The 12536-nt window shown below is 53.3% G+C and overlaps 1 protein-coding gene across 3 annotated transcripts in view; it reads left to right on the top strand.

Moving 5' to 3' along the window:
- The window catches only part of GALNT14 (polypeptide N-acetylgalactosaminyltransferase 14), a 210534-nt gene that overhangs the window by 156704 nt on the left and 41294 nt on the right, over window positions 1-12536 (top strand). For all 3 annotated transcript variants that reach the window (XM_060652091.3, XM_060652081.3, XM_060652102.3), the window contains exons 3-4: window positions 4245-4343; window positions 11798-11865. In XM_060652091.3, the coding sequence (XP_060508074.1) occupies window positions 4245-4343; window positions 11798-11865 (167 nt within the window). The remainder of the gene's footprint in view (window positions 1-4244; window positions 4344-11797; window positions 11866-12536) is intronic.

Raw genomic sequence — 12536 nt, 5'->3', positions numbered from 1 at the left:
TGCGACCAGGGGCAGAAGGAAGATGCCTTGAAGTCCCCTCAGCCAGGCTAGGCTGCCCGTGCCATCATGTTGTGAGGCTCTGCCCTGCTGCCTACCCTCCCTGGGTTGTGCATGCTGGGGCGCTTAGGGGATTCCTGCCCCACCTAGAGAGGAGCCCCTGTCCTGTATCCTGCAGGCACAGGAGGCTGGAGGGGAGTGAGGTCCAGGAGCACAACGGCCCAGGCTCCCACCAATGCCTGGCACACCACCAAGTTCTGCCCAGTTTAAGAGGTTGAACTGACTCGTCTCCAAGGCCCCTTCCTTTTCTGAACCATGAGTTCAAGGTTCTGGTCCATAAGCGTGGACCAGTGCATGGAGGCAGGTTCAGCCACTGTAGTCATGATAATTCTACCTACCATCTTCTCAGCATCTGTTAAACACCTGCTGCTTTGCCTGCAGCCTGGGTTCTTCAACACAAGCCTGCAAGGGAGGTATTTGTCTGCATTGTATAGGTGACAAATTGGGGCTCTGAGAAGGCAAATGATGTGCCCAAGGGCACACAGCCAGTTTTCGGCAGATCCAGGATTCGCATTGACATCACAGCCCAGGTTCCTCTCTCTAACGTTGATGCTACGTTCTTTGCTCTCTCGCCCCCTCTTGCCTCCCAGCGCCCCTCTCCCTCTGTCAGACAGGACAGAACTACCCCATGGGAGGAGCTGTCCGCACATTTGAACTTGACGTTGAAAATAATGATAGTTACCGTTTTGTCAAGCATGGACTGTTACCTAACAACATAGTGATAATCTAGGGAGGGGGGGATCACTACAAGTTAAAAAATCATTGTCTCCACTTTCCAGATGAGGAAACAGTTCAGAAAAGAAAATTCAATATCCAGCAACACAGCTGAGCCTAAGCTGAAAATGGTCTTTTTGACGGTCTTTCAGATTAACTGTGTTTTATTCACTGTCAGCGACAATCACAGCTTCTGATTACTGATGCTGGGGGGACCTTAAGCAGGAGGACCTGGGGTCCAACCTGTCTTACAGATGAGTAGACAGCAGACTGGGGAGGAGGGGGTTTGCTCACAGTCCCACAGTTGGTCAGTAGCATATGACCCCCAGGCCAGTATTCTATGACCTGTCTCACTCGGCACTCAGTCTGAGGGTCCAGAATCGTGCCGGGACTGGGACACCATACCCCATGTCCCTCGGTCCGTCCCTACCTCCTCCTCCAGCTCCATGAAGACTTCACCAGCCGGGGAGAGTGATGCCTGCCTCTCTGCCCTCCAAGCATTGTGTGTGTCCATACTGCTGGGCTGTCGCACATGAACATGACTGCCTCTGGGCTGGATGTCGCCAAGGCAGGAGAAAGGGTCTCTGTCCCCAAAAGCTCTCTGAGCAGCTGTTCCCACTATCACCCTCCCGCACCAAGTTGTCCTTAAATAACTTACATCACGAAAGCTAGGGTTTGGGGCCCCCTTGCCTCCCAGGCTGTGGAAGGGAAAGCCATCCCTAGGGCAGTTTCTAGCACCTGACCCTTGGCACAGCCCTGGCAATAGTGGCCTTCTGAGTCACTTGGTTCAGTCTCTCTCTTTCTCCCCATCTCTGATGGAGACAAGGAGGTCCTGTGAAGCTCTCAGCTGTGTTAGCTTCCTGCAGAAGACAGATGGTTATTCTTCTCCCTGACATCCACCTCATTCCTTTCAGTGCCGCCCATGCTCACTGCCTCCTCCCCCTCTGCCTGGGTATCTCCATCCTCTCTGTGCCCTCACGGACCCTGCAGTACAGCAACCGAGGGCCCCCACCATGTCCACCTCAACCAGCTGCCTGCTCTCTTCCTTCCTTGTTGCTCCCAATTTAAACTCAGCTCTGTATACAAACATAGGCCACGTCAAGGGCTCTTCTCATCCACGGACCATGTCACGGCATTTTCCTTCTCTTTTCGTGATAGCTAACAAATGCATAAATAAACCACCCCCCTCCCAAACTTAGCAGCCTAAAAACAGTAGGAAGCGTGGTGTACCTTCCTAGTCTTTGTGAGCCAGGAATCGGGAGCATCCTGGCTGGGAGGTTCTGGCTTAGAGCTGCTGAAGCTTCTGTCATCTATAGGCTTGACCGGAGCTGGCGGATTCACTTCCAGGGTGCTCGTTCACATGGCTGGCAAGCTGGTGCCGGCTGTGGGCAAGAGGCCTCAGTTCCTCTGCATGCAGGCATCTCTCCGCCGAGCTGCCTGAACGTCCTCGGCAGCTGGCTTCCCTCCAGGTGGCAGTGCTTTGGTGATTTAGCCTTGGAAGTCACCCACTGTCACTCATATTCTGCTGGTCATAGGAGCTAGCCCTGATTCAGTGAGGGGGATAGAACTACACAAGGCACAAGGACCCGTAGGTGAGAGTTTCTGGAAGCCTTCTGGGAGGCTGGCTGCCACACCTTTGAAATACATCAAAGGTTAAGTCATCAGTTGACCTAGAAATGCATTTCCTGGATTTCTTTCTCCCTTTCCCCATGAATGGGCATCTAGTATACTTAACTCTTGTTCTAGGGCCATGGAGATAGACAAGGGTCCTTTCCTAGAGGAACTTATAGTCAAGCGAAGGAGACAGTCCCATCAGGAAGCTCTAGAAGAGAGACATATACACGAAGAACAAGTCACTACCTATCTGGGGGAGTGTGGAACACCTTCACAGCAGAAGGGAAAATTGCTCAGGGTCTCGATGGATGAGTAGGGTCTCATTAGATGAAGAAGGGAGGAAGGACTTTGCTCCATGCGGAAGTCATAGTGTGAGTGGTGGTGGAGAGTTCTGCCAACATAGGGAGCTGCAAGTGTGGAAGGTCTTGAGGGCTGTGTCGGGAGTTTGGACTTTTTGCATCAGGAGCCACTGAGGGCTTCAAGCCAGAGGAAGGCATGGGCGGAGCTGTGTGGCACACAGGACGTGACTGGCAGGGACAGAAGGTGCAGGACTCTCGGAACCAGGCCCACAGGGATGACAGAGAAGGGGTGAATTCCAGGGGGTTTTCTTAGTAGGTACAACTGACGTGATGTGGTGAGGGGTTGTCTCTCTGGAAGCCGCAGGAGAAGGCCTAAAGGCCATGACTTACCTTTTTCACTGTCTCTTCCCCTGGGGCCTTCCTTTCCCAATTCTTGGCTCCTGGTGGGTGACCCAAACCCAGATCTGCTCAGGCCCTGAGCACAAGGGCCCAGCCTTCTCTGTTCTGTTTAGGGTTTGCTCTTGGAGGAACGTGTTCACGTATCACGGAGGCCACAGGGGCGTCAGGCTCTCTGGCCTAGGACTGAGATTAAGCATCTTCGGCCACAGACTTCTTTGCGAATCTAGTAAAAGCTACAACCTGCACCTTTGCCTACTCGACTTTGCAAACAATTTCAGGGGGTTCACGGTCCCCTGGGAGTCCATCCTTGGATCTCTGGACCCCAAATGCAAAGCCCTGAGCCTAGGACGAAATTGGAAAATGAAGACAAGACATGTTTGACTCACCAAATGTCTGTTATTTACTTCCTCATTTAATACCACTCCCCGTAATTGGACAGCCCCCGAAAGAGCGACAAACAGGAGGAAGCACTTACCCAGGGATAGTCCCTGGTGGCACCGGCATCACTTGGTGGGTTTATTTTCATTATTATAGTAATTTTCGGGCTGCGGGCTACAATTTTCACTTGCAGCGAGGTATTAAATTGAAATTACCCCAGATGTAATTGTCATACGAAATGATCCTGGACACGTGGAAATGAATGTTTTTTTAAGATGGGGTTTTATTGTCTCTGCGCCAGGGTTTTAGGGCTCTGCCTTGTTAAACACACAAGATTTCCATGTTTGTGTGTGGCAGGAGGTGAGGGGTCAGCCTGGTGCAGTCAACTGGAGCTGCCGGCCGAGGACATGGTGGGGGCTCTGTCCGGGATGGACACAGACCAGGGAGCAGAGCCCAGGACTTGGGGTGGCTTTGTGTGGCTACCAGGGACCTCCATGCATGAATTCAGGCATGTGAGAAATCCCACATTTCTGTTCTGCATGTTCACTTAATTTGGATGTGAGCCCAAGTTCCCCTGAGGTGGTAGGAAATTGAACTTCAGTCATTCTGGGAACTTTCCTGCCCTGGGGTCTTAATCTGCACCGTGCAACCAGGTCAGCCCTCCCAGATGCCAGCCATCTGTCTCTACCGGTGACCGCCAGTCACCTGGCCCCTTGGTGCCAGCCCTTTAGATCTGCTTTGCCCCCAAAGGTCTTACCTGTGCTCCTGCCTTTCCTTCCCCAGGTGCACCCTGCTGGTGTACTGTGCAGACCTGCCCCCGACCAGCATCATCATCACCTTCCACAACGAGGCCCGCTCCACCCTGCTCAGAACCATCCGCAGGTAAGACAGCCTCCCCCATCCATCCATCAGCCCTTCAAGGCCCAGCCCTTGGGAAGACCGGGTCTGCTCACTGGCAGGCTGGCCCTGTGATAAGAATGTCAGGCATGTCCCACTCCATGGAGGTGCTGTCTGATACATGTTATGCATCCATTCTGTCATTCTTCATCCTCCTGTGAGGGCGGCTCTTACCCCATTTTATAGGGGGATAGCCAGAGGCCCCAGGTGGTCGGTAACTTGGAGGTCAGTGGCAGCCACAGAGGATCTGGAGCTCTCGCCCTTAACCATCGTGCTAGACTGTCTCTGGAACATGAGCTCTAACTTCCACAGCTGACAAGGGAGCCGAGGGGTGACGCTGAGTAAATACCCCACCCCAGCATCGGGCTGGGATTAGAACCTGGGTCTGCCAGGCACTGCAAGTCCCAGTCCATGCCTCTCCACAGCCTCCATGTGGCCAGGAGCCACGGCACATGGCAGAGCAGCTCGAAGGCAGTGCTGATATTTGCTTTCCCCTCTGTGTATCTTCTGTTGCAGCCCCAACCCCGCTCTGCCTCTCCACCCACCCTCAGCTCCTAGTCTGGGTCCGCTCTTGCTCTAACAGGTGCATCCTTACTTTGGCCTGTGGCCTGCATGAATCTGTGACCTGCAAAAGCCCCAGCGTCAGCTCCCAGCAGAACTGCCCTCAGAGCACAGACAGGGCCCTGGAGACCTGGCCCTGGTTGTTTTGCCTCCCTTCCCCATGCCATGTCCCTCCCATAACTCTGGAGCCCTCTCCCCATGCCCACCCTCCCCCCAACACCATCCGGCCCCCCTTCCTCTTTCAAGTCTCCAGCAGCATTGGCATCTTCGAAGGTGGTAATGGCAGCCATTGATCATGAGGTGCCCTCGTGTGCAGACGTGCCTCGGCTCATGCTGTCCGTTGGGTAGGTGGGAGGCCACTGCTGTACCCACTCTGCAGCTGAGAAAACTGATACTTGGAAGTACTGAATCAAAGCCCGCTGTTGCTCAGCTAACAGTGGTGAAGCAGGGCTCAAACCCTTGCACTCTGACCTCAGTTCTTAGCAGCCTCTATAGGCAAGGCTGTGGATAGTGGTGGTGTTCAGCATCCCTGATAGAGGTGTTGGGGTCGGCCCTGGGATAAAGTGCCTGCGATACCTCCATGCCCCTGGGACGCATGGCCTGCTTGAGCCCATCCCTATCTGGAAGGCAGCGCATCGCATGGTCACCTGATCCCACAGAGAGGGAGGGCCAAGGAGAGGATGACCAAACATGGTGAAATCTCTTGTCATTTCCATCACTAAGCCACACCTTCCTGTGCCTGGCTGTGGGCAGGTAGGGAAGCTCCGGGTGATGGGAGGGAGTCAGCGACAGGCTCGCCCTGATGGCGGGCACCAAGTCTTCGGTGCCACCTGTCACTTACGATGAATGTCTGCCTTGCAGGGTCAGTGCATCCCATAGAAACGCAAGGAGGGAACTGCCCGAGTATGTATTGTTTCCCCCTGTCTACAGGGGCAACTCTGTCTGCTGCCCAGATGTCCTTGGCAACCGGCTGGCTGCTTCCTTCTGCCAGCTGCTTGCCTTTTCTGCCCTGGCTTCTGTATTCGCCCCCCAGGCCCCCAGGTTTGCATTTGGTTTCCCAACAAGGCTTCAGCTCTTGACCAGAAAATGTCCTGAGTCACTGTCAGGAGTTAGTACCTTTCCAATTTGTAAACCAGTGCGGGCATATGGGGGGGAGCAGGGGTATGGGGTGATCCGATTTACCGGAGTCTTTTCTGGTGAAGGGAGAAACGTTGTTTCTCAGCCTCTGGGCTGAGCAGGGACATGGTGGAATGAAGGTGACTACTTTGAAAACACCAGACCACAGCCCCATGGCCATCACGGTCTGCTTGGGCAGGGTAGGCAGGGTTTCTGGAACAAACATGTCTGCCAGATGTTTCCACGAGGGCACTGGGATAAGCAAGAGTCCTCACCTTCCAGGCTGGCCTCTCTTCTTCTTTCTAGGAATCCTCTGACACCACGCACCTCCACCCCCTTAACACACACACACGCACACGCACACGCACGCACACACACCATTAGAGCCTTCCTCTGGACTTCTTACTACAAATCCCTACTCTAGCACTTAATGCATTTTTCCCAGGTGTAATCTTCAGTGAACTCCTTTAGGGCAAGACTGCATCTTATTCACCCCTTACCAAAGCTCCCTGTGGCTCAGTTGCCTGATCAAGAAAATGGGAATAATAACCATAGCTACCGCATAGTGCTGCTTTGGGTTAGACAAGGGACCGAGAACTGTGGCGGGCATAGAGTCGGTGCTTGAGCAGCATTAGCTATCTCCATATCTGCACGGTGAGTGAGCTCTCAAAAGAGGCTGTCGGGTACCTGGGGTCACAAGACCCGGGGTCAAGTAAGTCCTTCCCCTGCTGCTTCCTGGCCATGTGACTTGGGCAGATCACTGACCACATCTCTGAGGATGGAGATGAAAATATCCCTCGTGTTTCCAGTTCTACCACATTTTCCACAAGAAGACATTACCTGGAACATTTGAGGGTGTTATCCTGTGGGGCTTCCAGGCTCCCCATCGTTCCCTAACACCGTGTTTATATTCTCGAGCTCACTTGAGGTGCTCCCTGTAGACTCCTCCCTTTCAGCTCTAAGACACAGTTTTTCTTTTCTTCTCGCTGCTCTTTTACAATAGTAATAATGATACTTTATAATAATATCATTAATATTTTAAATGTATGCTGGGCTTTATGGTCTCCAGAACACCTCATGCCTCAGTCCAGTCGGAGTCCCATCCAGAACTGGAACTTCTGAAGTCAGGGGTGCCTGACGTGAACAGAGGCCCAAGGCCACTGGGCTAGGAAGCACAGGAGCCAAGACTCAGGTTTCTGGCTCAAGGGGGGAGGTTGGGAGGCAGCTAAGGGTGTAACCCAGTGCCTCTGTCCACCAGCCTGATGAGCACTGCCTCCGAGGCCCTGGTGCCCTGTGTTCTGAAAGAGGGCTTAGGACCAGCGCATCAGCACCATACTTTTCAGAAGGCACCCATGAAGTGCCAGACTACACACCAAACTCCTGGGCACTTTGCCAGGAGAGCCCATGGACCTATTTCCTGCCTCTGAGGAACTTCTGATATAACACCCAAGTGTGATATATGAAAACAGCAGAATGAGGGTAGAACTGTGTGAACAGACAGGCTTTTATATCATAAGCATGGTGGAAGTGAATTTTAGGGGAGGGGGGGAAGCAAGGAAGATTACTTCTAGAAGTTTCCATGGCCAGGTATTATTTGCCTTGGGATTCTCTTCCTTCCATTCCCTATCTTCATGCACAAATAAATCACCAGCCACTGAGACAGGACTGAATGAGGAGCTCTTCCTATCTCGCTTTGTCATCAGTGAAAGGATCTTCTCTAAAGTATCTTTCATCTTTAATGTTCTAGAATTCTGATGGTTCTGCTGCCAGGCTCTCACAAGGGAAAGACGCTCAAGGGGAGGACTGAATGTACCCTCTCCTCCCCCTCCCTCCCCCCAGCACTTGACTAAACCTTTGCCCCTCTGCCCATCCCTGCCCTCGCTCTCTGGCCCCCTGAGTTCCTGAGTTAGCTGGGTGAGGGCTGGGGGCTGGGAGGGTGTACATGAAGGTACTCAGAGCTAGGCAGTGGCATGATGGGGGTGGGTGATGGGGGCAGGGAGAGTCACAACCCAGATCAGTGAGGGGACTTCTTTTCCTAAGGAGACAGAAGCAAGCCCCAAGGAATGGTTTATCTTTATCTGGTATTGCAGTGGGTCTCTGTGTATATGTGAGACCCAGAGCTGTCCCCTTCTTTTTGGAGTGTCCTTCAACCCGACACTGCCCGTGGGGGCTCTGGAGCATGCATGATTATACCCTGAATCTCCTTACTGTTGCTTTTTTTTTTCTTTTTTGGTAAAACTCTGGATTTAGAGGGAACAACTTCTTAGGTTAAGGTGGATAAGAAAAGAGACACGGGGCCAGATTTGCCCGCTCTGCTCATACCAACTGTGTGGCCCTGGGCAAGCTCCTGTACCTCTCTGCCTCAGTTTCCATTTCTGCAAAACAAGAACTACCAGTAATAACTGCCTCACACGATGGTGGAGAAGAGTGAGTGGGTTCAGGCAGGGCCTGGCACAGAGGGGTCCTGTACAATGGACAGTGGCAGGGGTCCTGATGCTCTCCCGCCCGGGGACGCAGCAGTGTTGTTACTCAGGGGCTCTCAAACTTGACCAGGCATCAGAATTCCCTGAGAGGGTCCCATCCCCAGGTATTCTAACCCAGTGCGTCTGGCGTGGGGCCCGAGCGTTCGCATTTCTAAGTGCCCAGGCAGCACAGATGCTGCTTGCCCTGGGGTCACACTTTGAGAACCAGGATCATCATTATTATCAATAACCTGGATTCTGAAAGCAGCCCCTGGGCCACGCTCCATGCTGAGCACCTTTCAGGCAGCCGAGGAAGTTGTGGTGCTGGAGACTCAGTACCTACTGAAGCTCTCAAGCCAGCAAATGGTGGATATGTAGCTCTGGTACTTGAACCCAAGTCAGCCTGACTCCAGAAGGTCCAGACTCAACGGTCAGCCCACCTCAGATCTTCATCCCACTGGCATTTAGGGAACGTTGGAGAAACCCTGCCTGCATACAGCACCGTAGAGTTCACAAAGCAATTTCAAATACATTTCCTCATTTCATAAGGCACAAGAGCCTGTGAAGTAGGTCAAGTATTAATATCGCCTGCCTTTACAAGGAAAATGTAATTACAGATGAAAACGAAGGCTGGGAGCGGCCTGGCGTCTCGTTCAGGATGGCACAGCTAGGAGATGCTGGGGGCCGCCCGGCCTCCCACGCCGTTCACACCGCCGTGCCCACCGCCTCCCAGGGTGCTCCGTGGGAGCCCCCGCCGTCAGGGCTCGGCAGGCAGATTGTGGAAGGTGTAGGTAGTTGCTCTCTGCCTAGCTGCCCTCTGGCAGAGAAGTGAGCCGTGCGTAGGAGACTCAGTTCTAGAATAATTCCCAGGCAGGGTGTGATCTGGGCCTGCCAGTGAGGTGAGCACTCACTCCCATTCGGAGGCTGTGTGGAAAGGGCATGGAACGCCGTAGTGGGGGACGGGCTTTTCCTAAGCTGGAGGAAAGGGACAGTTGGCTTGGTGGCAGAGGGACTGGTGAGGCCTCCTGGCAGACGGACTGGGGAGAGCACAGCTCTCCAGGGATGGAGCAAGCAGGGTCTGGATGGTGGGAATGGCAGCGGTGGTTCAGAAAGGGGGCCCCTGGGGGACCAGCTGGGCCAGGCCAAGACCCTGGGCTAGACTTGACCTTTCTCCACCAGCCACCCCAGGAGCCCAGAGCACCTGCCACCTCAGGCTCTCCCAATCCAGGGCCACGTTCACGGAGCCCCCGCTATCACTCCAATTGCTCTGATTAGGGGAGCAAAAAACAAGCCAGGTGTTACCAGGAAATGGTCTAATTAGCACTTACTGCTGACGATTTCTGTTTTTTTTTTTTCTTTTTTAAACCCTGGACATTTTTTATTCGCTAATCATCTCTCAGTTCAACCAGCCCAGAGCTGCATGCGATTTACCTTTTGATGTTCACAGAAGAGAACTCTTGAATTTCAAAGAGCCGGCAGGGATTTGGGGGGAATCACGTGAAGAAGCTGCAGCCTTAATCAAACCTCATTAGAGGGTATTCTTCAAGCAGGTTTTCCCCCTCTTTCTGCCTCCTTCCCCCCTTCCCTGTCTGAACAGGAGACTGGTCGTTGGGTTGGCGTGTGTTTTCTTTGGGACTGTCAATTGATCCTGTGTGGTAAGGGTCTCCTCCCACCACCTCCTGCCCCTCTGTGTCCCCACCTCCCAACAGCCAGCTCAGGGCTTGGAGTCGGGGTTGCTCTCTCACCTTCTACCAGTTGCCATGGTGAGAATTAAGGCTACATAAATAAAAGTAGCTCCAGGCAAAGTTCTTCTCCTGGAGAGTCTCTGCATCCTGCTTAGACAGGGCGGCTCACCAAAAACAGGGCTCAGATTGGCCCTCCTGAGAGGAGGGACTCACACAGTACCCCCCCCAGCACCAGCTGAACCCCCTCCCCAACACGCACCAGGCCATGGGCACCCCCCAGTGGGTGGTGTGGCCCTGAGGGTGTCTGAGGAACTGCGTGGTTCGGGGTGTTCAGAAGTGGAATACGGCCCGAGACCCCGAGGGAACCCAGAAATCCAGCCTTGCCCTGTGAGTGCACATTGGCAGCACAGACCAGCACATGAAGTCAATCCCAGAATTGTTCCTGCCGCACAAAAATAGTGCCAGACAACTACTCCAAGCCAGACTTTGTGCTAAATGCTCTAGAAACATTTTCTCTCGAATTCTCTCAGTGGCCCTGTGAAAAAGGTACTACTGTTCTTATCCCCATTTTACAGATGGGGCCACTTACTGCACAGAGCATTAAGGTAACTTGCCCAAGATCACACAGCTTGTAGTAAATAGCTCCTAGACTCTGAGCATCTGGCAGGCAGAGCTGACGTTCCCTCTGTTGCTCGTATACCCAATGCAATGCTGAGCACATAGTAGGTGTGCAGTACACATCCCTGGAGGGAATGGCAGGCCACGGCTCTGAGCTGGCTTCTGGCAACACAGTACTGACAAGGACCGTGATCCCCTGGGCTAGACTTGACCTTTCTGCCCAGAGGGGCCAGCAAAAACCAACCCTCAGAGTTAGGCATGATAGAAGCCTCAGGAAGCTGAAGCCATCCGTTCTCACTGAGTAGCTGGAAAGCTCTTAGGGGAGGAAGTACGTTAAACTGGTCCTTGCGACAGAGAAGGGGCATATCAGGCCATGGCAGTGTGGCAGACCCAGCTCTTGGTTACAAACCAGCAGGATGTCACCCGATAAGGGCCCTAGGCGAGAGGAGGCTGGAAATGGGGTCCGTCTCCAGACAGTGAAGAGCGTGCTGAGGATTTGGGTCTAGACAGTGAAGGTTTTGTCAACTTAACTTGTTTGTATTGGTGAGGAAAGTCGCACGATGAGACGTCAGCTCCGGGCTTCAGAAAGCTCACTCTGGAGGCCCCCAGAGGACAGCCTGGGCAGGTCATGGCTGCTGCAAAAAATCCGGCAAGAGAGGTTGAACCAGGACAGAAGTGGAAGAGGTGGAAGTGGTTTGAGCGACCTTTTCTAGCGGGACCAGCAAGTCTTGATCACTGACTCGGTGTGGGGTCTCGGGATATCGCTGAGGAGGACTCCTGGGTTTCTGTCTGGGTGCTGGGTGGGTGCGGTGGCATTCACTAGGGGAAAGCAGGGCTGTATCCCAGGGGCGCACAGGGGAGCGGCGTGACTGCACAAGCCCTTTGGTTGCTCCCAGTTTTCATTCCTCAAATGCAGTGGTGTCTATTTAAAGCTCGGGTTAGTGCATACTTTTAACTGCTAGAAGTCCTAATTATCTCCCGTCCTTCCACTTCACAGCGTACTGAACCGCACTCCTATGAATCTGATCCAGGAAATCATACTGGTGGATGACTTCAGCAATGACCGTGAGTATCAGTGCTCCCTTGCTTTGGAGACGCAGGTTTCTATTCCCTGCCCGTGGTTGTCTGGGGATAGAGGGAAGCCTAGGCTTGTAGCAGGTATAGAAGACTTCAAGTGTTGATGTGGGGCTCAGGAGGGAGATAAACCTTATGTTTAAAAACAATTTGTTGGGTCATCTGCTGTGGGTCTTTGAGGACCTACACAGTATATTTAGTCGATCCTTGATTGGGTTGGTGTGTGTGTGTGTGTGTGTGTGTGTGTGTGTGTGTGCACGTGTGGACATGGAGGTGTGCACACACATGTATGTCACTGTCCCCTATCCTGGACATAGAAAACTTCAGAGAATTGACCCTGGGACCCAGAGCAGTTTCCATCGCTTAGGGTCCGTGACTCGTATCTGTGACAATCTGCTAGCCCGAGCACAGGCTGCAGTACCCTCTCCTTGCATTCCTGTGGGGGGTGCTGGGTGGGCTCTGCAGGGTGCCGTGTGGGGCATCCCACCACCTGGCCATGACGCAGTGAGCAGCTACCCTCTGACCCTCCAGCCATTGGTCATCTCCGTTTCCAAGTTGTCCTATCAAAGAACGTGGGTCACCCCCCCCCCCCAATATCTTCTTGCCCACAGAAGAGCATGCAGGTGTCCTCAGACATGTGTATATTGAGTTTGATGGGCACG

This window comes from Panthera onca, chromosome A3 (genome assembly GCF_046562875.1).
Source record: "Panthera onca isolate mPanOnc1 chromosome A3, mPanOnc1 haplotype 2, whole genome shotgun sequence".
Taxonomy (NCBI): Eukaryota; Metazoa; Chordata; class Mammalia; order Carnivora; family Felidae; genus Panthera; species Panthera onca.
This window is presented reverse-complemented; position numbering and strand designations above follow the sequence as displayed.